This window comes from Alosa pseudoharengus, unplaced genomic scaffold (assembly GCF_046254945.1).
Source record: "Alosa pseudoharengus isolate Yale_2024_CS ecotype anadromous, Long Island Sound unplaced genomic scaffold, YU_APseudo_1.1 YU_APseudo_1.1_scf_2, whole genome shotgun sequence".
NCBI classification, from domain to species: domain Eukaryota; kingdom Metazoa; phylum Chordata; class Actinopteri; order Clupeiformes; family Clupeidae; genus Alosa; species Alosa pseudoharengus.
Genome location: NW_027468663.1, coordinates 42,656,213 through 42,683,556, shown reverse-complemented (window position 1 = coordinate 42,683,556; position 27,344 = coordinate 42,656,213). Strand labels below are relative to the sequence as shown.

The 27,344-nt window shown below is 40.2% G+C and overlaps 1 protein-coding gene across 1 annotated transcript; it reads left to right on the top strand.

Moving 5' to 3' along the window:
* The first annotated feature begins 180 nt into the window (after positions 1–180).
* LOC143133518 (uncharacterized) lies at positions 181–27,344 on the top strand. The gene is made up of 7 exons (XM_076293281.1): positions 181–963; positions 5,530–5,808; positions 5,928–6,060; positions 11,758–11,853; positions 14,543–14,603; positions 22,291–22,546; positions 25,806–27,344. Exons 1-7 carry the CDS (start codon positions 589–591, stop codon positions 27,342–27,344), a joined length of 2,739 nt encoding a protein of 912 aa, XP_076149396.1. The 5' UTR covers positions 181–588.

Below are 27,344 nucleotides of genomic sequence, written 5' to 3'. Positions count from 1 at the left end.
AGACATTCTCTGGTAGAAGCTACTACATACGTTATTAATGTATGCGAGCGAGTAGTAACCATAGTAACATTGTTAAGGCGCCTAGGCAGCCATCCTGCCTGTCCTTTGACCCCGGATGTTTACATGTGACGCACCCACACGCCACACGCTTCGAAAATACATTTACAGAGCCTGGCTAGCCTAGCACGATTGATTGTAACGTTAATTTGATAATGACGCATCGAAAATGTAACTCGACATTGCCGTCGTATATCGTCGCGAAAACAGCTTTTTATGCATTTCTGTAGGAACTGGGCAAACTTTCCCGCTTTTTTTAAAGAGCAACTTTCAAGTTAATTATATAACTTAATTTATACGGAATAGTGTTGGAAAATGTCAATTTCTTTAGACTTTCAAGAATACATATGTTTTACAACACCCACGGCCAGAAAATTAAGAAGAAAGTGCCTACTCTAAGCTAAAGTTAGGCTCCCAAAACCCGCCCTTTTCCCGGAGAACGCATCACATGACGCAACGACAGGCAAACATCGGCGCGGCTGCCCTTGTTCCCAGTGTGAGTTTAAGTGAGCAGTGGTTTGAGTTGTCACAATGGTGAATTCCTGTGTTTGTTTTGGATGCAACAACTCCAACTTGTCTGGTCATCGGGTCCACCGATTTCCAAACCAGGAAAACAAAAAATTCCATGCTTGGCTAAGTTTTGTCCAGGCAAAGAGAAGCAATTTCGCTGCCTCCTCTGTGACAAAAAACACGGTGGTATGTGAAAAACACTTCACACCGGACAGCTACAACCAAGGAGATGTTATGGAATGTCGCATGGGATTTCGAGGAAGAGAGACGGTTAGGCTGGCAGATGGGGCTGTGCCATCATTGCATGCAAATCCAAAATCTGGCTGGAGTGAAGAGTCTGAAGTTAACGTTAGCACTAGCAGAGAATCAGTGCACCGAAAGCGGGAGCTTTGCACAGTAAGTTAATACCTCATAAAAATGGTTGCATCGAAATGTAGCCCTGCATATCATTTTTGCAAATGTATTTATTCTTGACATAATGATAATGGATTAGTCTTGGCATGACTTTTGTTGGCTATTAAGAATCTTGGCACCATGAATGCAGGAGAGCCGGCCTAGTTGCCGTCAGCTTGGTAAGACCCATGAGGCTGCACATGAGCCTCCTGACGTTCATTGTGCTAATAAGTTTATCTTTTTGAACATGCATCTGAGTAATGTTTTACAATATTAGTTTTCTTGAAGTCACATCGAAGTTGCCTTATTTTTCTTTGACTAATCAAAGCTTAAGTTAGCTGACGAGATCTAAAAAAACATGTTACCTGGCAGAACAACCTAAATCCTACTGAGATTGAATAATAAAGTATGCTCGCGCTTATTGTTTGTACAACAATTATGAACATGAACAGTTTAGCCTAGGCTGCATATGTAAGTCTCTTTGGACAAAATATAAACAAACATCTCACCCCTTTGACTGAAAACTTTAGTTCGGTTGATACAGGTAGCTGCTTGATGTAATAGTTGATGTAAAACAGGATCAGCCTTAGTCTAAAATCACAGGACAGTTATTTGTCTTGGCTGTAATCATATCATGGTGAGGGCAGTTAGCTACTTTCCCACACCTCTCTCCCCAACCTCCTTGGACATTACTTTCAAACTGAGCTAGTTCAGACAAAGACAACTGGACTTGCTCATTTGAACAATTGAACAAAACCTTCTTGCAGCCATTTTAAAAGAAATTTGAAACATTTGAAAATAAAGCATTACAGATAGATAAAATAGCTGTGCATGCACAATAAGGATGTAAAAGTAAGCATATTCGTACCAAACCGTTAAGGTGCAGGATGTTCCATACAGATGCAAATGTAACCTTTAACAGGAGTCAATAGTAGACTTCTACGCACATACATATAAGTGGCGGACCATTATGTCAGTTTAGTCAACTAACATCAAAAAACACTTGACAGTTTTTAAAAATACTACTCTCATTGAGCATCAGATATATTGTCAGTGAATTTTAGGTTAGCAGTACCTATACAGGCTTACTGTACCGAAAATGAACCTAATAACATCAAAACTGAGGTACACACCGAACCATACGTTTTGTGTATCATTACAACCCCAGCGCACAGGCGTTTGTATATGTGTGTGTGTTATTGAGTGTCTCTTCTGGTTAAAGAATGAGCTGCATAGGGGACGTAGTGAATCATTGGAATCTTCTTTTGTAGATGGGCTTAATGCATTGGTGATCTCATTCATAGTGACCACTGTGTTCTTGGTTACCTATCTGACCAAGTGACAAAGGCCCTTCGTCCACCATTACTCTGTTTGCCTGGGTGGCCAGATCGACGAAGATTGTTGGTTGTTCCAAATCTTTTCCATTTGAGAATGATTGAGGCGATCATGCTCTTGGGCACTTTTAATGCTGCCGTAATGTTCGAGCCTTCCCCAGATCTCTGTCTCCTTGACACAATCCTGTCTTGCAGGTCTGCGGACAATTCTCTCAACCTCATGGCTTGGTTATCACTCTGACATACACAATCAGTTGTTAGACCTTATATAGACAGATGTGTGCCTCTCCTAATAATGTCCAATGAATTAATTTAGGCACAGATGGACAATAAAGTTCTAGGAGCATCTCAAGCACCATTGATAGAAGTAGGAAGCACTAGAGCTCAATTACAAGTAGGGCTGGGCGATATGGACCAAAACTGATATCCTGATATTTTGGGGCTGATTGGCGATATACGATATCGATACGATATTGATATTTCAAGCAGAAAGAGCGAAGTGCTTCATATATTCACTCAACACAACAATTATGACAACACAGCCAGTTTTAATTATATTAATTTCAGACTGCTCTAACAGAGCTGTGCAATAAAGTGTAAACAATAACATAGGCCTACAATAGGTATAGGCTACAGTTGCTCTGATAAAGCTGCGCAAATAACAAAAGACCAAAAGTTGACCCTGACTGACAACGCAGGCCTACATTGTACTGCACAATGCAATAGGCTATTTTGGGCACAACAATATTGAAAAAAACCTGCGGTTTTGTCACACAATGCAGTTTTTTTACCTGTAAGGGTTTGATAGGGCCTAGATGACAAGCAAATGTAGACTATGATGGCCTAGACATGTTGCTATCAACAACAAAAAAAGTTTAAAAAAATTAGGCTACTTAAACAACGTAACTGAGTCACTCATCAAGAGTGTGATAGACGCTACCGTCGTTTTGTATGCGTTCATTTTTGCATGTTCCGGTTCGTAAGAAAAATCCCTATGCACGATTGAATGGGGTTTCAGGAATCATAAAAAATGATGCCCTAACTGCTCGCGAGTCGCGTGCATATCCTCTTAATAAAATCAGCGTTTAGGTTGCCTCCCTGAGGACTTTAGATCTGCTACTGTCGCTAAACGCAAGCATTCATCAGTGTATTTAAATTAGCTAGGCTATGTACCAAAAATGACATTTTACCGTGAGTCGAAGAGCTGTAGCTGCTAAACAGTGTTGTAACTTAAATCTGCGTGTACAAAACCGCTTGGAGCTCCAGTGGAATTTTGATTTCACAACGAGAATTCTCGGTCTAGCCGTTGATGTGCCGACGGAATAGGCATCAGCACCAACCTCTGATCAAGGTAAACAAAATCTGACTCCGTGTCCGTCATGTTTGAAAGTTTGTAGTGCTGCGAGGGAGAACGTGCACACGCAAGGGGCGCAGTTGAGCAGAGCTGCGGCTATCTGAATGGTCTGAACACAGAAGAGCAAGTGGCTTTGATAAAATGGCCCATTATTTGACATAATACCGGTATTACGATATTGTCTAAACTACATATCGTTTTCAAAAATATATCGGTCGTAGTCGTAATACCGATATATCGCCCAGCCCTAATTACAAGCATCATAACTTGTGTAGATTGATGAGAAACGAATAATCCATTTCAGGGCCTAAATATCAGCGCAGGATTGCGGGTATAGCGCATAATTTGTTCAAGTCCCGCAACTCTAGCTATCCTAATACAAGAAATTCCCACACACATATTATAGCGCTGTCTGATAACGTTAATCTAATAATGAAGCGGCGTGAAAGATGGACCGGACGGACCAGCTTCTGTCTTGAATCGAATGTAACCCCATGCAGAGACACACATACGCGCACAGAATCACTTTGCAGGTGCTCTCTCTCTGTCTCTCTCTCACAGCAGGACCAAGTCAAATTATGCTTCTACGGCCACGTCCACACAACCAACATTTGGGTATTTTTTTTTTTTTGTGCTTTCACACCTTTAACGATAGCGGTAAAAAAAACTCGTCCACACACAGGTGAAAGCGGCTTGTAGTGCTGTAGTGCATATGCCTGGCTAGTAGATGCCACTGTGACAGAGCGTAGATATAGGGTGCAGAGACTTCACATTCATTTGCGTAGAAGACAAAACAAAAGCAGTGGCGTGAAATAAGGAGACTTCCAGACAATTCAGTTTTCAATTCAACTGTTAAACTAATAAAGATTATTTTCAAGGTATGTGATTGCTATATATGTGGACATGCTTTTACGTTCTGCATTAGGTCTGGTATAGAGCAAGTTACACTGGAGGTTACACTGGAGAAAACATTAAAATGCGTTAAGTCATAAATTGTAGTAAGCTAACTAAGTTAAGCTAACAGTGTTCTTTCAACTTAGCCACAAAAGGCTGATACCGCCTGCACATAAATCATGTTGGGGAAAGAAAAACATTTTAATATGACCAACAAATGGTTTGGTTTGTTCTGACAAGCAGAGTGTCAGGTCGAGTGCGGTGGCTGAGTTGAGGGGTAGGGCTATGTCATCATCAAAATTGCCGGCTACACTGTCCACACAGCAAAAGTTAACCGGATTCAAAAAAATCCACTTGGGAACCCGGTTACAAAAAAGATTGGTTACAGCCTCCTAAAATGCCGGTCTCGTGTGAATGCAAGGCCTAACCCTTAACATTTTTTTTACCGGTTTCAAAAACACCAGCCTCGTGTGGACGGGCCCTACATCAACTGCTAACCGTCAGGAAAAGAAAAACAAAAGTTTAGCGATCAGGAACTGTCAGGAATTTTGCAAACACAGAAGGATTACATAGAGTGGTCATGAGAGGTGAGGGAACATGGATGTGTTCTCCATTTGAGGCATAGATCGATATTGGACGTGCTCACAGACAGCTACAGACACGGAGCACATAGGCTACATGGAGCGCATAGGCCTACTTTCACTTTCTAAACCAAAATCATGTAGTAAAGACTGTGTTGTTCTGTCATTGACGCCTTTAATAAGGAAAATGTGATTTCGATTTGTGAAATGTGTGCTTTACTTATTATTTTTATTTTATTTCTTGCTCTTCTACTTTTTTTACAGTTTTTTTCTCTTTGCACAGGGGGGAGTTGCTGTCACGGTCCCTCATTTCACTGCTTTTTGTTTCTGTTTGTGCAAGTGACACATAAATCTCTTGAATCTTGAATGACCCTTGTGTAAAATGTGCGGTGCCTTCATCTTACAGGATACAGACTCCAAGGTGTCAGAAATATGTATCATCCAAGGTTGCAACAGAACTGAAGAACTCCTGAGTTTCCCTAAAGACCCATCAACTCTGCAGCAGTGGATGGTTCTTCTTGACGGCAGATTGAAGCATCCAGTGAATTCTTCGAGCACAGTGTGCAGCGTCCACTTCACTCCTGACTGCTTCACGAACTGGCAGCAGAAACAGTCCGGTCTGGCTGCCATCTTAACGCTCAAGGCTGATGCCCTGCCATCACTCTTTATGGATGATAGGAGCAAGGTATGGGAATGGGTAGGGGACAAGACTCTGTCAGCCAATGGTTTATGTGCAATGCTTTAATACAAACTCTAGCAATGACAAGAGTCTTGTCTTACATGAAGTCTTGTTTCCAACATTAGGTGCAGGGGTATTCACCACGGACACGGAATGTGGACTGCCAGTGTGATATTGGAATGTGGACTGCCAGTGTGACACAGAGATCAGTTGGAACTCAGTTGTCCAAAGGCACTCTTCTCCATGTACGCAGCAAAGGTATGGTGTCACCAAGACAATAAGAAATTACCTGCTACTCCAGTGGAAGCACTGTACATTCAGTTGAGTAGAATGCATTTTTGAAGTACAAAACAGGAAAAGTACATGTTTGAAATGCAGCCTGTCTTAATGTCTGTTTGCTCATCTCAGACAGGGCTGTATGTTAACCTTTTTTGCACGTAGCACCGGTGCTACACAGTGAAGTGATGTGTAGCACCAGCCACAAAGCCTGTAGCATCAGTATAAAGAGCCACGTTGAAGCCTGCAGTAATGCTTTTCACTGATGTTATGGCAGTCCGCTCTGCTTATTGTTTTTCGGGAATGTTGCACTCCTGTTTGTCATTGTGCACGAAACTTCACGCCAATAAATCATCAGAAAATAAATCATCAGAAATATTGCTGGCTTGTGCTTCTTCAAGCACACTCTTTACGTTCGTCCTAATGCCTGGTAGTTGTCCGTGGATTGGCCTATATTTGGAGTTGAAAATGGAAACGTCTTTAGACATAGAAAATCGATTTTACAATCGATTCAATGAACACTTATGTCTCAAAAATCGAACAGGATTTTTTTCACAAAAGTGACAGCCCTAGTAGCAGCTAAGGACTTTGGTTAAACTTGTACATTGTTGCAAACTAACCTGAAATAACATGCATTCAGCATTGTTGTGGTAGTCTGCTAGTTCTAGCAAAACTATGGTAGGTTAGTTTATCAACTGTCTCTGGGTAGAGCCTTTAAACAGGTGGCTGTGCACAGGAGCTTTGCTGAGACAGTGACAGATCACAAACATGTTTTTTCTCTTTATTTGTTTCGTTGGAAAATGCAATGCCAAATGTCGGAATGTTAGGAAGACGTAGGTTGTAGAAAATGGGTTCATAACTTACATCGCTGAATGTAGGGAAATTCACCAGATGAATCCAAGAAAGTTTTTCTTTGCATGCCAAAGCGCTGTATTTCACAAATGTCCCTAGCCGGTCACCGTTATTTTAAAATGGTGCAAGTAGATGGAGCGTTTATAAACGCTTTGTATATGTATGCCGATTTCTAAGTCCATAGGCATGCTTCGAATTGGTGGTGGTAATTAAACATGAATGAGGCCACATTTATCAATGGGAAATGTTAATATAGCTAACAAACAACTGAAAACGTTCCACACTGTCCCTTTAATGGTTGGATTTTTTCATAATTTTTAATCAAGGCATTAACTTAATTAATGCCAAGCTGTTTTCGGGAGCTTTGTCCTAGAGTGCCATCAATCTAGACCATTGTTGATGATTTTTGTACAGCCACAGCATATTCTGTGTTATAGCTATGAACACATACAATGGCTCGTTTAAAAGGTGAGACTTTTAGCTCTCGGTGGGTGCAAACCGTGTATTTCTACACGCCTCTGTTCCTGAGAAATGAGAAGTGTTGCCTGTTACTTACTTGTGTAAACTTTACGGGAAGTGATCAGCGAGACCTGGCGAGACTGCCACCTAGTGATAGACCCACAAAAATGGCCTGGTTTTGACCTGATGTGCATGCGTCTCTGATTCGACCCAAAGCGGCAACCGAGTTATGATAAAATGTCCAGATTGTGTGTTTTCATGAGTTGTCGATCGTCATATATTTCATTTCCATTAATCACAAAGTTCCCAAAATCACATAAAAGGTGTGTTAGAGTGTCTAGTTTCGTAATTAAAAAAAAAACCCGCTAAAAACGTAATATGTTTTTGGCACTCAACGCATTGGCACTCAATGAGTTAAGATCAATTTCCAAAAGATGATTTGTTTTATTCTTCTTCTTAGTCAATTTTAGCATGGTTAACATGCCACTGTACCTGTAGCCTAGGATATACTTTCACTTTACTGTACCTGTAGCCTAGGATATACTTTCATCTTTGCTAGATTCAGGAGGATAATTTGCAAGGTGTTGTGGGATTTGGAGTTGGATTATTTTGATACTATACTAAGTGGACAATGGTTTTTAATTGCGTAGACTACAACTAAATATAACGAAAAAGAACCGCACTCAACAGTTCCTTTTTAAAAATCTTTAATCCCCCCATGGACGTTTCGAGCAGAAAGCTCTTCCTCAGTGTGTCAATGGCGATAACTACTTCCTCGCCAGTGACAGTCATTTACTGTACATGTAAGGATCCAGCACCCAGTATGTAATACTCAGGAGTAGGGATGTAACGATTACCGGTATAATGATAAACCGCGATAAAAATGTTGACGATAACAATTACCGTTTTCTTTTGAAATATCATAATTATCACGGTTGATTACCACAGTGTTGAAACCGTGTGTTTAATCCTTCCCAGCAGTCCCCTGTACAGTTAGCCGTTCCAGAGTAATCCACTTTTGAATTTGCAGTACATTTCGACATGCATGGATGTCTCCAAATTTGGGCTTTAAGTTTTACAATGTGTTTAAATTGTTCCACATGATTTCATAACGGGCCAAATACAAAATAAAGGTTACAAATATCGCCTAGATATCGGTAAATCAGAGGACAGCTGACTAAGAGTTTGTGAAAGTAGATCACAAAATGTAAGCATGCATCTAGGCTATTTGAGTTTCTTAAAGCTGAACTGTGCTTAAATTGTTCAATACATGATTTCATAAAAGGGCAAATATAAAATAAATGTTAAATATATCCTAGATATCTGTAAATATTAGATGATCAGATGATTTGCAGTTCTATGTAATATGTCATGTTTCATGTTTTTGTAATGTTTCATACAGTGATGCAGGTCTACTGCAGTGAATAGGCTATACAACTTTGATAATTTTTATAGCCTATGTGGCCTTTGTGCCCTCCACCAAATATGCCCAACTGAAGGCCAAGTGGCCTTGCCCCCAGAATGGTGAAATTCCAAGCCTGGTCTCACTCATTGGATCCAAATAACAGTAATAGCAACCTCCAAGTCATGGTAGGGTAAAGTTAAACGATAAGCACATAGCCAATTAAACATGAAAAACTGAACGGGACACTTTTTGAAACTATTTCAGCTTGTGTAGGCCTATCAGTGCTTTCTGAACATATTGAACACACTTTTAAAAATACCGTGATAATACCGAAAACCGTGATAATTTTGGTCACTATAACCGTGAGGTTAAATTTTCATACCGTTACATCCCTACTCAGGAGGGGTGGAGAGCGTTTTTCCGTTGTTTTACGAGTAAACTACAACTACTAAGTTGAAATCAAATTCTCTTACAGAAGTATACACATGCACTTCAAATAAACAAGTGTCCCATTCTCAAATGCATACATTGTATTGCCATACGCAAAACTGTATTGCACCAGTGCTATGTTGGTAAATCATCCATCGCACAGACCTGTGTTGCAGTCAAGTCACTATGCCTCGAGTCCTAGTCCAGGTTCGAGTCTCCAGTGTTCAAGTCTGAGTCAAGTCCAGGTCATTAAAAAAAGATTCCAAGTCGAGTCCACTACTCATCCGAGTCAAGTCCAAATTGATTCCACTACTCATCCGAGTCGAGTCACTATTGATCCAAGTCGAGTCCTTATTGATCAAGTCGAGTCCGAGTTCCGCACTAAAGTAAACACAGCCTACATGTTTTTAAACTTAAAAAAAAAAAAGAGCTGTGGTGCCGCAGCTCATAGGCGCGTGCTAATGGTGGCCACTATGAACTTTCATATATTTTTTACCTTCATAAACGAAGCATAAACGAAGGAAAGCCCTCTAATTGGACAGGCAAGACTGACAAGTAGACGGGCCTAGGCCCGTCCAGGCACGCCTGTGGCTATGCGTATGCTCATGACTACACTCCTAATAATAATAATAATACAAAACAATTAATTATATTAATATAATTAATATAATTAATTCATTGTACGATATTCGTTGTATGATATTCCTGGCTCCAGGGAGACGTGGTCCAATGGTGAATGCTAAGCACAGATGTTGTTAAACTTATAAAAACATTGTAAGAATAAACTAAAGCACACACATCAACCTTGGTGCTGGGCCAAGGAACAGGCCTAACAATATAAGTCAAAGAAGTCTGCCACACCAGTATTTTCTTCCAATTATCTTTTACTTATACTTAACTTCAAAAAACACAACACACAAATATGCATATCTCGCATGCATAATCATGTTACACAGACATGTTGCATTTCAAGTACATCAGGTCCGACACCATGCCACTACCCAACCTTGCCCGATGAGGCCTCATTAAAATGCCACCTTGACTGAATACTTTTTCAATGGGCACACTGGAGGCAGGGATGGAGAACACCTTTGTTGCAATCTGAAAGAGGGCAGGTGTTACGAAATCCAACCAATAATTTCAGGCAAATTGGATTACACAACATAAAAGAGTGATAACAGGTTTGCGGGGGAAATCATATTTTAATATTTTCCTTTTTTTATTACTGTGATAGGTAGCGAATGTTATTTCCTTCTGAGAAGGCATCAACGTAACGTACATCGCTTCAACAAGCGGTTCTGGCCTCAACCCTTGTCCATTCTTTTGAATTACTTCTCTGAGTAATTCAAACTCAGTTTTACCAGTAATTCAAACTCAGGTTTACCACCTCGTTGTCCATTATCCCAGTTTTACCAGTATTTCAAACTCAGTTTTACCACCTCGTCGTCCATTATCCCTTACTTAACTAGCACATCAAAATCGGTGATGGTGCAATGTAATTATTTTTCCTACTGACTTTTATGACGGTAAAAGCAAAGATGGAGCGATACGCAATAAACATTTTCTTGTTTTTTGTTCTGTTAATTTATTGTATTTGTATGTGTTATATCTACAAAATACAGAAAAATAAAATAATTACAGAGAAAATGTCAGATATTCTAATATTATGAATCCATCATACTATACAAACATCAGCAGGCACTAGTAAAATCCTATTGATGGGCAAACTAACGTTAACGTTAACTCTCTAGGTGGTGGCACTAGCTAGCCAACCATAATAGCAGTTAACGTTAACTTAACGTAGCATGTCACTTACTTTTCTAGATGCAGTTTTGACAGATGTCGATTAAAATTTGAGGTAGTCTCTGCTGTCTCCTTAATTGTTCTGTGACATATGGAGCATTTTGCAATGCAGGTGAAATCTTTAAATGCGAAACGGACAATCTTCAGGGCATTCATGTGTCCTCCAGGCATTTGGTGCCGTTAAAATTAACGCTCGTTATTGTAGGAACAGACATGTGATGTATGACATGAAGCAGTAACATTACATTGCACTAATATTAATATTAAAAATAAAATACACCAAATAATATTCAAATGATGTATTACAATTATAGCCTAATGACATTACAAAAAAAGTCGAGTCTGTCTCAATTTCCGAGTCTGAATGGTCTGAATGTACAAGTCCGAGCCCAAGTTTGAATTATTCAGTGCTCAAGTCCAAGTCAAGTCACGAGTCTCTAAATTTAGCTCATGAGTCCTGGACTCGAATACTACAACACTGGCACAGACTGATTTTTTTCCTGTAAATATGTTGCAATGTACAGCCTTGTCAGATATGATCATAGCACTTGAAAGTAGCCTAAGGCCTTACTACCATGTGGTGCATCCTTAACATCATGCAACACCGAGAGATGGATGCGTTGTTGCCACCTTATAACCTCTTGGCGATGAGAGTTCATTGTGTTTAACTTGCGTCTGCATTCCAGTCCTCTGACCCTCTGGTTTCACATGTGTGTGTTTTTCTGTTCCAGCCATTCAGACTCCTGCAGTCACACACATCTCCCTTGGCGATGATATGGACTTCCTGTTGCACCCTCCAAAAAACATCACTTTGAAAGAATCAGGAAGTAAGGAAAAATATTTTTTCCTAGTTTGTTTCTCCAAAAGATTTGTGAACAATTGTTTGTATTTGCATAACAACTCAGGGTGTGGAGGACCATCTAAGTCTGTTTAACGCCAATGTTCTCAGGATATTTGACTCTGTAGCACCTACCAAGCTTAAAAAAGTCCCCAGGAAATGTAAAGGTATACCACAGCAGTAGCGACTCAGAAAAGAGAATGTAGGAAAGCTGAGCGTAAATGGAGAAAGGGCAAGCTTCAGGTTTACAATAATATATTCAAAGACAAACTTCAATCTTACAACTATGAGTTAAGAAAGGCTAGACAATGTTATTTCTCTAACATCATTAACAACTCCTGTGCACTGTTTGCCACTGTTGATAAGTTAACAAATCTTCCAGTACATCTACCTCAACAGTTTATGTCATCTGATAAATGCAGTGTTTGCTTCCTTCTTCCAAAACAAAATTGAAAATATTAGAAAAAATATTAGCTCCACCTGCTTATGTAATGTCTTGGTTAAATCATGAAATACACATGTAGCCTCTTTATCTAAATTTACTGCCATTGATAGAAAAACTCTTGAAAAAAACTGTGATGCAGCTCAGCTCATCATCAAGTAGCTGTCTTGACACCTTGCCCACAAGCTTCTTTAAAAGCATCTTTGATTGTGTGGCATTTGAGCTTCTGAAGATTGTGAATGGTTCTCTTATTTCAGGCATTTTCCCAGCCTCTCTTAAGACTGCAGTTATCAAACCCCTCATAAAAAAAGAAACCTTGATCCCTCTGTGCTTAACAACTACAGGCCCATCTCAAACCTCCCCTTTATAGGCAAAGTTATTGAGAAAGTTGTATTCAACCAAGTCAATAACTATTTAAATACAAATGGCATCTATGATCAACTACAATCAGGCTTTCGCCAACACCACAGTACCGAAACTGCACTTGTAAAGGTATTAAATGATATCCGCCTGAATACAGATTCAGGTAAAACAACTGTCCTGGTAATGTTAGACCTTAGTGCAGCTTTCGATACGGTTGATCATGTATTACTTCTCAACCGACAACAATGCTATGTAGGGCTTTCTGATACTGTCCTTAGATGGTTTAAGTCTTATTTAGATCACAGAGAGTATTTTTTTTTTCTATTGGTACCTATGTATCTGAGAAACATACTATGCCATATGGGGTGCCACAGGGAGTACAAGATTGCATATCATAGCTATGCAGATGACACACAGGTCTACCTTGCATTGTCACCAAAATTGAGTCCTATTGACTCCTTATGTCTTTGCCTTGAAAAAATACCTGGATGCAGCAGAATTTTTTACAACTTAATCAGAGCAAAACTGAGGTTTTTCTATTTGGTAACAAAGAGGATAGAGCACAAATAGGTGCTTACTTAGAATCTAAAGCACTTACAACTAGGACTCAAGTAAGAAACTTAGGAGTCATCTTAGATGGGGACCTGACTATGAATGATCACATCAAAAGCATGACTAAATCAGCATTCTGGCATCTCCGAAACATAGCTAAGATCAGATATTTTGTTTCTGGACAGGATTTAAAAAAACTTATTCATGCTTTCATATCCTGTAGGGTAGATTATTGAAATAGTCTCCTAACTGGCCTCCCCAAGCAGATTCAATTAATTCAAAACGCTGCTGCTAGACTGTTAACCAAGACTAAAAAGAGAGATCATATTACACCCATTCTTAAATCTTTACATTGGCTCTCAGTTAATTTCAGTATTGATTTCAAGGTTCTACTCCTAGTATATAAGTCACTGAATGGACTTGGCCCCAAATATTTTTCTGTAATGCTTCCCCAATATACACTGAGGAGCTTAGATCTACTGGAACCTGTCAATTAGTAGTCCCCAGGGTTAAAACCAAACAAGAGAAAGAGAAATGGCATTTAGCTATTATGCCACACAGTGCTGGAATCAGCTTCCAATAGATATTAGATTTTCCCCAACACTAGAGTGTTTTAAAGCAACACCAAAGAGTTTTTTGTACCTTAAAAGTATGTTTCCAAAATCGTTTTCAGTGGTTCATCAACTTGTAACAGGGTGAATGGCACTTCTGCATTCGCTTAGTTCACAGCCCTCTATCGGCTATAACCGCACTATGTAAGTTTGCCAGATCGGGTAGCGGATCTGTAGTTCGATGGAATGAGACATAAGAAACTACAAATTTGACTTGCATCTGATACATCGTACTTTCATAAATCGTGCAACATATTCTACCTTGTCTGTGGACATCGTTATTTGCAAAGCTGGTGCTGGATAAACAAATAGCGTGCGTGCGACAGAGGGAAAGTTCTTTGGTGTTGCTTTAAAAAGAAACTAAAAACTTGAATGAACTTTTTCATTCTTTTCATTGATTAGTTTTTAGGTATATTTTTTATTTATTTATTTATATTTTACCTCTTTTTTATTCAGTCTTATTTCCCCCTCGATCTATGTTATTATTTTATTGTATTAATTACTATTATTATTACTGTTAATCTTTTATTTTTATTTTTGTTTCTGAATGACATTTTGTATGATAATGTGCTATATAAAACTTGAACTTTGTGCACATTTATAAGCTTTTCTTGCTAAATTTCTTTTAACATGGTTCACAGATAACATTCTACCAGTGGAAATATATCAGTTGATAGGAATTGTTATAACTTACCTATCTGACCCTGCAGATCCAAAAAGAAACTCTTCCTACGTGCTAGGGATGCAACAGTACACTGTGACCACGGTTCGGTATGTATCACATTTTTTGGCCACGATAACAGTACAGTTTCGGTATTTTAATACAGAAAGTCCAGCTTAAGGCGAGTCACAGCAGGTAAAAACATTGCATTTTCATGCACTGGCCAATTTCGAGATTTTGGGCTAGTTTGCTTCCTTTTGTCACACTACTACAGTGATCCTCACTATTTTTTTTACAAGAGCCACATTGGCAGTGCAAAATCAAAGAGAGGCACTTTTACGACAACATACTAACTCACCTTTGCAAATGTGCATTTCTACATATAAATATCCCACAAAAAAAGAAATAACACAGCCAATACAGCTAAATATATACAGCCAATGCTTAATAACTTCCTTTCACCTTCATTATTTGGGTGAAGGAAGAAGTATAATTCAGATGTTTGCGTTTTATAGTGCAGTATTGTATGTTTATGAAGCACATTTGAAAAAATATATTGGCTGTGTTACCACAGCCTACAGTGGGTCCCCTTCAGAAATAGCCACATAGCACATTCACGCTTTCCGTGATACACGCTGCTGCATGAAATGTATTACAACTTATCGCCACAAGGTGGCAGTTTAAGTCCGCTGTAGCATTGCTGGTAAACAGGGCAGCGGAATGCATTCAAAGGCGTTGCAAGTGGCAGTGAGATACTGTAAGCAGAACGAAACTAAAGATCACCTCGTTAAAGTCATACAAGTAGACTAGGCTAAATCAGAGCCTACTTTTGTTTTTATCAAGCTGGGGCCAGAGATGATGGCATTTGGCGAACAGTTTAGGCCTACTTAAAATGAGTGAAACCAAATTTGGCGAAATCTCGCCAAAGCTGCATGCAGTGTTGTAGTACTCGAGTCCGAGACTCGAACACGAGTCCGAGTCATTAGCTAAATTTAGAGACTCGTGACTTGACTTGGACTTGAGCACTAATGACTCAAACTTGGACTCGGACTCGTGCATTCGCACTCAAGATGACTCGTCGAGGACTCGACTTTTTTTGTAATATATCATAAGGCTATAATTGTAGTATGTCATTAGGCTATAATTTGCTATATGATTTTAATATCTAAATTATGTGTAATGCTAATTTTAGTGCAAGGGAATGTTAGGCTACTGCTTCGTGTCATAGCAAGTCACGTCATGTTCACATGCAAAGCAAACTAACGTTAACTTTAACACCAAAATGCCTGGAGACATGGCCGTCGCCATGTCAATTTAGTTCTCATAAATGACATGACATTACTTAAGATTACTCTCAACCTAGGCTAAACATCACACACAGCTGCTGGATGGCTGATCATCGTGACTTGGTGAACAGTGTTTTTCCTGACTGACGCGAGAAGCGAGGTTCCATAGAGCATCACAGTCCCGCCCCTCCTCCGAGAGAGCTTAGTTTCCGGAAGTAAATTTCCCATTCATTTCTCCCATTGACGTTTTGGAAAAATCCGTATCTAAAGAGTTTTAGAGCATGTCTTAGGCTAATCAGCTACGGCGTAACTCATAAGCATACAACATATCATTTCGAGTGAAAAAACGAATAGAAAGTCCAAAAAAAGTCAAAGGTACAAGACTGTGTACATATTTTCATTTCCGAGCGAAGGAACTACTCATCCCATAAACCACCGGGCCTCACTGAAAAATATATAAGCAGCACGAACCAGCGCGAAACCATTCATTTCCAACCGGCGACAGCAGTGAACCCTCTCCTTCAAACAATGATTGTTATATAGTTAATAGCAGTTATTTCAGGAGTAATCGTGTAAATAGTAGTGTTTTGGTATTGAATGTTAAATTTACCATCGTGTATTTTATATCGTGTGTGTGAAAGCGGTTAACGTTAACGTTAGCAACATTGTGCAGTGCTTCGTATCTGACTGCCATCCTGATGCATGGACCGGTGCATGGTCTGCTCTTGGACCACCATATTCAGTTTATTAACTTGAATTATTACACAAAATGTTCATTAAATGTACGAAGAAGTATTTCTAGGTTAATGATTGATATAGCTCGTACAGTATGAAGGCTACAGTAGCCTAGCTAATGTTAACTAGCATTACCAACCTCGAACAGTCAATAATGTGACCCGATTTAAAGTGGTTTTCACCCCTTTGGACACTCTTGATTTCGTCCTTGAAACTGAAATATTCACGGGCCGGGGGCATGGACGGTTTGCTAACCATTTTACTGCAGTGTCTACCCGGTGGTAGCATCCAGCTTTGCTATCAGCTACCTAGCTAGTTCAAAGGTTTAAGTTCTTAATGGGGATATACAGGGCTTTTTATGCCTCGTCTAAGTTGATGTTTCATATAAACAACAATTCATGTTCATAGAAACAACAAGGTCACTAAAACATAATATATTTCATACCTGTGTTGCAGCATGTAGGCTAATGTTAGCAGCATTATAATGACATATAATGGCATTATAATGATTAGCTAGCCTATCGGCTACCTGAAAAGTTAAGTGTTCAAACTAGCATTTACAGTGTTCTATTTGATGGTGTATTGGCCCTGATTAAGTTCGTGTGATATATAAACCACAATCCTTGTTGATACAAGTACCAATGTTCGTCTAGAAAGTTTTTATTCACATTAAGATTTTCGCCATAGGCAGTAAAAGACTCCGCCATCTTGTCAATAATTTTCGCTGATTCAAGTTTCAAACTGACTGAACGGCCTTTCCACCAATCAGAGGCATCACTGTGGGATTGTGGGATTGTTCAGGATTGTGGGTAATGAAGTACTTATCCAAGACATCGCGAATAAAAGACATTTATCTCAAAACGAGGTTAGTGCCCCGTGAACTTTTGGCGTCTATATGAGCATACACAATCGCTTAGTACAGCCGTAGCTAAGTTTTTATGGCTTATACCCGAATTGTCAATGGAGAAATTGCATTGAATTCTTACTTCAGGAAACTCCTGTGGGCGGGACTGTGATGCTCTATTCATTCATTTTCATTTTGGGGCGTGCCCTACCGTGCTTCTGTCTGTTAATTTGCAGCAGGCTATTATCGGATCGAAAGAAAAATAAACTAAAAGTTTTTCCAATCAAGATATAGCATACTTCTTAATTTTGGTATAAAATATAGAAGCATAACATTAAATTGCCTAGTAGAGTGTCCATGTAGCGTGTCAATGTAGGCCTACGTGTCTGCGCAAGTGAAACAAACTATACCTCTCGTGGGTTGGCCAGAAACAACTAGGCTATATTTAAAACCACGAATGAAGTGGATTACTGTTACTGTTCAAATGAGCGATTTGATAGCCTAATCCACTGCACGAAAAAAAAGGAAATAGCAACTTGTTCTATTTCTAACAGATGAATATCGTAGCAAATAGTAGCCTTTGGCGATGGCAGCTTAAAAAATATCATCTCGCTGAAATGAGCGTAGAATGTGGCAAAGAAATTAATTAGGCAGATGATCTGCATCTCCGTTAACCGAAAGCTAGTTTTCATCTTCATTGTTGGCGTGAAATATGTCTCCATAGTGTCAGTGAAGTGATAACATTATGCAGTTGCAGGTAGCCAGTGTTCACGTCACGGGAGTCAGAAAGAAGCTACCAAGATGGGCCCTGCTCTGTTTCTGTCCCTCCCAAACTGCGCTAAAATTGTGTAGTCTATTTAACAGCCAGAATTTTAAAAAAATGCCCAGGGAGGCCCTTTTATGATCCACACTACCTCTTACAAAATAGACCTACTACAACGTCCATCTAGCTCTTGTGAAGTATGAACTTCTACAACACTGCCTACAGAGTACAATTGTCAGCAGTCAGTAACAGCAAACAGCATGTGACTTAATGGCCTGTGTGATTGGGATGTGGATTGCTCAATGCTCATTTATTATGAGTAAGCGAGGCTATGGCTATGGTATGGCATACACATTGGGTTTGGCAAGACATTTGGCAATAATACTTTCACACAATTGATTGCACCCCTGCATGGAGACAGAAGATTGTCCGTTTTGCTTTTAAGGATTTCATCTGCAATGGGAAAAAATGGAACGACATGTAGGCTATGCTTACTTTAGTGCTTGACTTGGACTCGACTTGATTAATAGGGACTTGACTCGGACTCGACGTGGATCAATAGTGACTCGACTCGGACTTGACTCGGATGAGTAGTGGACTCGACTCGGACTTGACTTGGATTTTTTTTTAATGACTTGGACTTGACTCGGACTTGAACACTGGGGACTCGAATCTGGACTTGGACTCGAGGCATAGTGACTTGACTACAACACTGGCTGCATGCGAACCACCAATTATAGTTTGACGAGCCGCGCAATGAGTAACACTGCACTACTACAACAGAAAAGTCTGATTTATACATTTAGGTGTTTGTGTTTACTCGTGCCTGTATATTTCTCCTAAATTCACCAAAAGTTAGCACTATAACTTTGCATGCACTACCGCGATCGTGATTCGAAACATCCGACGCTTCCTTTGTATCAGCAACCAATCGCGAAACTTCAAAGGCGAGTCTCATTGGCTGTGTTTCAGGTAGTGTTGCACGGTGCAACGATACTACAAAAGAATCGCGATACCCTGAAATTAAAAATGTCATTATACTTTACTAGACTATACTATTTTATTAGTATCAATACTTGTTGTTGTGAATGGCCATGTTCTTTTGAAGTAACAGGCGTGTGCGCAAGGCCCATTCCCTAGCCTGCGCGTCGTTTCTCCTCACACACGTTATTAGCTGTCGTGCCATGCCATACGCAGCAAGACATAATAATAGCCTAATATTAAGTTGATTTGCTCACTTACATCTCTCACTTACATCTTACAACACAAGTCTGTGTTGCTAACCTACCTATGCTATGGGATTTAGGTCATTTAGGCTTACTGTTGGGTTTAATGTCTACTGTTACTGTTGGGTTTAATGTGAAATGGGCTATGCAACTTTGGCTAACTTTTACATCTGGAAAGAGCTCCTTGCTAACTATCCTGCTAGCTCAGGTCATGTTCGTATAGTGCTCACTAAAATCATAAATGAACATTGCAAGACACCCATCTCTTCTATGATCACAGGAAGATTTTCTTCTGATGTAGAGGGGTTTGTTAATATATTATTCCTAGCCTGATTTATATAACATTTTATGCCCAAAAACATGGCAAAAAATTGATTTTAAGACTATTGACAGCATATTATGATTTTCAGAATAACAAAAGTCGATATCCATAAATCCCTCTGTAACTAGATGTACCGCATAGCGGTACAAAATATGACCGCCGCTCAGTCCTGTACATCCATTCCGTGAAAATAAATCATATTAGTGAATTTGTCTCCATCTTCTACTCCATCCCCCAGTCTTGAAACTTTTGTGTATGCTTGTTTGGAATGTGTGTGTGCGGGCCGCACACAAAGTCGCCTACTGGCGCTGCAAAGGTGAATAGATTTGTAGCACTTGCCAAAAAATGTGTAGCATTGTTATAAAACTTTTAAAATCTCTAAACAATCACAAGTAGGGCAGTTCATCACAGTCCATCCATTGCAACTGGACTGATGAAAGGTACACCTGTAGGCTACATTGTATTTGGGAAAAGCAGAAGGTAGCAGCATAATGTATTTATTTATTTATTTATTTATTTATTTATTTATTAAACAAAACAATCCCTGTCAGTTCCATGCAGTTTTCAACAGCTATCAAGAAGAGAGGTCATGTCATGGATTTTTGTGAATGTTTCTTCTTCTACATGCATAAGTTTAGTCATCTAGTTCATATGATATTCAGCTTTATTGTCAATGCACAAATTAAATACCAGTAGTCTAAAACAAAATGTAGTTTTACCCAGTGGTGCAAATAACTGACATGTCCAAAAGGGCCTTCATGAAATGCGTTGCTAGACTGTTCATACACATTTTAACGGGCCAAGTTGAAGAGCTACCGTCTGTTATTGTTCGTGCAAATAATAGGCTGATTCATGTTCCCTTGCATTCTGCAACTATGAGGTCCATGGTTAGTCTGGCTTTCGCCAGACCAAGCTCAATCTTTTAAGAAATCAAAAAAGAAATAGCCTGCAGATCAGGCTGAGTTCACCCAGCCTATAGTCCATGGTAGGCACCCGACAGAAATATTGTTTAATTTTGCGATTGAGATATCCACGCACTAGGCTATGCTGGCGACCCAAATAAAACCAAGACAGTGCCAAAATTCGCTGATTGGCTCTTCAGAAACGACGACAAAACACTGCCAAAATTCGTGTCTGTAGAAAAGTTTTGTAGCTTCGTAGATCCAGTTTGCACACGAAAGATAGATGTCACACTTCTCCCATGCCTGTAGCTATAAAGCTGTTCCACACACATTCAAACTAAATCCCTGTGGACAAATGTTTTTCACAAGTGCACAAAATATTTCTGCAGGTACGCATTTTTTTTGCACACAGACAAATTAATTCCACAGTTACAAAACGGTTCTACACTTGTGCAAATCATATTCTCGAAGACAAAACTCTATTACACATGTGAATATCTTTTCACGGGCACACAATCTTTATGGCGTTGTTCTGATTCATTAGTTACACATTTTACCCTATTCACCTGTAATGTCTCTCCTCAAAGGGATTTAAACAATTAACTACTGTATATATTTTGCCTATACACAAAAAATGTCAGTATGACTGACTAGGGTTGGCTTGTTTCTACTACTGCAATAGGGTACATTTTAATCGCTTCCATCCAAATATCAGTGGAAAGAGCTGGGGAGTCTCAATTTATTTTGAATTTCAAGGTCAAGGTGAACTTCATTATCCCACGAGTGGAAATTCATGTGGTCATTGCACGTCTTGTCACAACATATCTCTAAAGACATAGACACCACAGACAAACCAGTAAATACGGAAGGAAAAGAAAGAAAATTATAATACAACATCTTACATTGACATAACATGAAAGTGACTAACATTGTCAAATAGTTAAAGATTTAAAAGAAACATTAAAGAAGTAGCTAGTAAATGATTAACTGGATGGTAGGTCTCAATTCCTTGTTAAAGTGCCAGTGTTGAATTAAAGTGCTTGCGATTTGCTTGATCATTATATAATCTGATCGCTGTGGGCACAAATTATTTATTGTACCATACTGTCCTATTTCTTTGTTGTAAGATTCTTTCAGTTGACTTATTGCAGAGGTGATTGGGCCCATGTACTGGTTCTCAGGAAGTGTAGGGTGTGCAGTAGTTATAAAAAACAGATGTAGGCCTACCAAATTATTGTGATTCATGTCTGTGTATTGAACCGTTAGGGGGTGTATTGTTCAGGAGCGCGTTTCTCAAAACCGCTATGCAATGCTATACCAACTAAGTTGCGTACAGGTTAGCAGCTATGGTTTTGGGAAACCACCCCAGTTCGATAATGTACCACATATCGTTGCGTCCCTACTATGTGCTAGCTGGGTTGTTGATTTTTTTCTCTGAATACCATATGCATTGAGAGAACCACTGCATTAAATTATTATACAAAGTATTGATTTCTAAACTGTGCAGAAGTCTTCACAGTATCTGCACACAAAATTTGTCTGGATTGTATATCTGATTGAAAAGGTAATACATTGCAATAGAGAATTTGTTGTCGAAAAACTGTTCTTTTTAATCTAATGTGGAAAATAGCATTTTATACTAGTGTGCAGAACCAGCCATTCATACTAGTGTGCAGAACCAGCAATTTCATCACTCACTCACTGCTTTTCTTGTTGAAGGAAGGGCCTGATGTCGGGTGTCGTAGTGAACGTTGCTAGCCTGCTACAGCTGTTCCAGAAGTGCCTCAAATGCTGCAGTGATGCCTGCAGCGTTGCTACGGAACGCAAGGGACTCCTCTTCCACGTGGTACAGCAGTGCTGGGGCTGTGGCAACACCAGGAACTGGGCGAGCCATCCTCCAGACCAGCCAGCTGACCAGCCACCCTCAGACCACACACCCCCAGACCAGCAGCTCGCAGACCCTGACACTTTAGAGGTAAGTCCAGTCCAGACTTTCTGGTCCACATCATCAACCGATCTTTTAAGCTTCCAGTGGTTCTACTTTCTCATCCAGTGAAACTTCTGCTAAGAAAGTATTTTGATGAGACCCAGAATGTCACTGAGACTCGGAAATTATTCTTCACTTTCCAGACTCTACTAGGGATCGACCGATATATCGGCCGGCCGATATATCGGGCCGATATTTGCGTTTTTTACGTGTATCGGCATCGGCCGATAAGCGGCTGCGTTCGCCGATAGTTTTCCCCCGCATTATTTACAGGCGTCCACAGGCAGCTCTGAGTTGCTGGAGAAGCTGCAATTCACGTGCAGACTGCCCCTCCCCCAGGAGCAGAGAGCTGAAAGCCTGCTCTTCAAGACAACAGTAAACTTTAAACTTTCAAAGCATCTTTTAACTGTTTGACTTCGCTGAAATATTGCCATACACTTTGAAGGTGGAAGCAAGTTAGTGGGTCCAAATGGAAAATGCGGATGATATAGGTAGCCTACTTTTTTAATGCTTAATGCCTCATTTATAAAACTGCTTGCCATTTGCCTGCTTGCTATTTAGGTAGCTGCAAATAGCTAAGTTGTAGGCTAAGCTATCCATATGCATGCGGTACCTAGCTGTTACAAACACTGATCATATGATTAAGTAATGCCAACGTTGTTCCGTGGTATTTGTGGGAGTTTTATTCAGCGACCACCTGGCTGAGTGTTGGACGCGTGTGGTGTGTGTGTGTGTGTGTGTCTCCCTCCCTGAATGCCCCTCTTCTATAAAACTGCTTGCCATTGTATAAGGAGCTGCAAATAGCTAGCGGTAGCTGTTACGAACACTGGTCAATCATATGATTAAGTAATGCCGACGTTGTTCCGAGATATTTGTGGGAGTTTTATTCAGCGACCACCTGGCTGAGTTTTGGACGCGTGTGGTGTGTGCGTCTCCCTCCCCCTCTCCCTTCGAGCGGGCGGAGTTGCCATCGCAGTGATATCAGAGCTTTAATAATGAGAGACGTGTTATATGTAGTTGAATATTAATTCGTGTTAACGTTTATCATGTACCAGACATACCGTGTATGCCTTACTTGTTTAGAGCCGTTTGCTAACGTTATCATTGTCAATCCAGTTCAATGGTGGTTCGTCAGCTACCAAACAGAAGTTTGTGTGTGCGTCTGGTCTGTCTCACTCAGTGGGACACACGCATCACAGCGATATGAGAGTGCTGCGCTACCTGAAGGAGAGATTTTAAAACTGAGAGATATGTTTTTATACCTTTTGACGTTGATGCCGTTTACAACAGAAACATTTGACACCACGTTATTTTCCTCTGCTGATTTATGTTCTGTGGTTGACAAATCTGGCAGCTTTTTTTAGAAAAATATAGACATAGAAAAATTGAAACCATGCAGTCTTAAATTACAAATCAAGCACTTTATTTCAATAGCTAATTTTCAGGCTTATTGTTTTCTTAAATTATTTAAATGTGTTGACATTTTGTGATGACCTGAATTATGTCTTATAATATGTCAGCAAGCAATGCATCATCAAGGCTGTGTTGTAAGATGTTGATGAAAGCATTTTGCACAGTTAACCATATTCAGTGCACCCATCCATAAGTTCAATGTTCCTTTTTTAAATTGAGACTTATAACATTTGTTATGATCATTTGTGTAATTATGTGTCATTTGTATGATGTAAATTGAGGGAGCAAAATAAAAGCAGTATCGGCTCCAAATATCGGCTCAAGAAAATCGGCAGCCTGTATCGGTCATCGGCTTAGGCTGGTGGAAAAAAATCGGTATCGGCACTAAAAAATCCATATCGGTCGATCCCTAGACTCTACCCAACCCTCCACCCCCTCCTCCAGTTACCAACCTCAGAGCTAATGGGTGGTTGACGTTTTAGGCCGAAAAAAGGTTTTTGAAAGGAAAATTCCGATATTAGGCATGTAAATCACTTAGTCCTGTTGTACCGACTTTCCCATTCCCAAAAATGTGTATGGCCTTTTAGATTTTGTATTAGAATGAATTCATATTCATTCACTAATTTATTGTGTTAGTGACTAAAATTGTCATATGGTGTGATATGAAAATCATTGTATGTAAAATAATAATGGGATATATATTTTTATGAGTCAATGTATCATAATCTTCACGTAATGTATCATTACGTAATTCATTCATTACTTGTGCAGTTTTATTACATTTTTAAGTTTTTCTTTATCAGTACACAAAGTAAGGCATATGTCCTCAATTTTTCAGTTAACTTTGACATACCTTGATATAATAGAAATAAAATGCTTGTGACTTTTGCTGATCCCATTTCCCATCTGTTCCATTGAGATTTGTATGATTCAGTTCCAAAAAGCCTTTTTATTTTCATAATCTCTTGATGTCACATAAAATTATATGGTGTCACGCCATATGATAAATCACACCACATAACAATTTGTTAATGCAAAAAATGTGTACTGAGTTACACTGTTGCAACTGTGTAAAACAGAATGCCACCAAACGTTGTATTGCACAGGTTCCCTGAGTTTTTCCTCTTCTCGATGGTGGGCTTCAATCTGAATGTTTGTAGTTCCTCTTTCAGTTTATTCTCTTTGTATCTGTTGAAAGACAAATTCAACAATGTATTTAGATATTTAAAACTATAATCAGATTAAATTGTTGCAATACCTTGTAGTGATAAAGACAACAAAAAACACTATTTTGGGTCACAGCGCATGATATCGATTTTTGGGACAAAATCTTTTTGTTCAGGGCTGATTCAAAATATTTTGCCTGGACTTTTTAAAAAAGCAGACTTACAAGTAGATATTTGTTGTATTAATATATATACTTAAAGAAGGGGGAAATACTTATTTTTTATTGGTTTTATTAAAAGCAAACTTTGTGAAATGAGCATGGGACAGTCACACCATATGAGCGTGTCCTAGTTTGGCTGAAAATTGTGAAAAGCAGGAGTATGACTGGCATGAATGGTCTATATGTTCATATAAAACAGCTTTTTCTGAACAATTTTTGCAGATTAGACATTTCTTTACTGATATTTGACACTCAGGACCACAGAAAGGCCATGTCACATCAACTACCCTAATATCTTTGTCATTCTTCACTGATACACTTTGGTACTTTTGTACTGCCTTCTACTACTATCTACTTAAAGATTTGTCTTTGGTGGCAAACTCTCCATTTCACTTTGATTGACCCTTAACGAAAGTCAATGAATTTCAAACGCTTTGTCTCCTGTAGATGGCAGAGGAGCCAGTGGGGAGGGCGTTCAAGGACACATGCATGGAGATTACCGGGGAGGAGGAGGAGGACGAAGAGGAGGATGAGGATGAAGAGAAGGAGGAGGATGAAGAAGAGGAGCAGGATGAGGAAGATGAGAAACAACAAAAAAGAAAGAGGAAAAGAAGGGACAGTGATGAAGAGTGGACTCCAAATTTGAGAGAGGTCTTAGAGGCATCAGATGAGGAGTCTGAAGGTGTTGATGAAGAGGAGGAGCATGTTCTCCAGGTGGAGTGGTGCTGTGACTGTGGAGAGGAGGCCAGTGCCCGCTGCCTCAAGCAGAAACACCTGCAGCTCTACTGCTGCGCTAAGTGCGGCTACAGGGACGGTGACCAGGAGCTGGACTGCACAGACGGCCAACAAACCCAACGCACCCTCAGCCCAGAGGCCCCTACTGCTGCAGACCAAGAGAGCTCTTGTGATGTTAGCCAAGCAGCTGAGCGCGCATGCAGCCCAGACGCCAACAGCAATAACAAACAAACTGCTTCCAGTGATCGTTGTGAAGATTCAAATGGCATTAGCAATCAAGGAGTCATAAACTGTGATAAGCTGCATAAAACCAGAAATGGCAACCAAGGGTCAAACAGCAATGGTGGGCCATGGGTCAATGGTGCTGAGTTAAACAGCAGCAGCAGCAGCAGCCACAGAGTCTGTAGCGATCCAAAACAGGGTTCTGTGAGCAGCAGTGACCAAGGAGGCACCAGAAATGAAAGCCCAGAAGACACCAGCAGTAGAAATCAGGACGGTAACACTGCATCTCAAGTCGAGTCGTCGAACAGCTGCCACCTGGAAACTAGTGCAGCAAATGAGGAGAGACGGAACCCTCCAAAATACGCCGTCTACTTCAATGATCCGTACAGCCTGCAGACCCATGTGGAACACTCACATGGTCATAAACGTGAGCTTTGTCCAGACTGTGGCAGATTCCTCTTCAGGCGCGATGGCCGGACACCGCACGTCTGTGATCACAAAGTGAAGCCGTTCTCGTGTCTGACTTGTGGGAAGCGCTGCATCAACGAGGTAGGCCTCCGTCTGCACAGTCAGCTGCACACTGATGACCGTGGGCTTTCCTGCCAATACTGCTACGAGAAGTTCAGGTTCCAGGAAGACAAGCTGGAGCACGAGAAGACCCACCAGGGGGAGAGGCTGAAGTACCGCTGCTCCGAGTGCCCCAAACGGTTTGCAGATCGCTTTTGTCGCAGTGCTCACAGGAAGACTCACTGGAAACATGGCAGGTTCTTCTGCAAAGTTTGTAACAAAGGCTTCTCTACGCTCTCTCAACTCCAAAGGCACGAGGTGGTACATACAGGACTGAAGCCCTTCAGCTGTGATGTCTGTGACATGTCCTTCAACCAACGAGGACATCTTAAGTCCCACATGCGGCTCCACACAGGGGAGAAACCCTTCAAGTGCCATGACTGTGGGCAGTGCTTCAACCACAACGTCAGCCTCAAGAACCACATCCAGCGTAAACATGGACCAGGAGCTGAGGGGGATTAA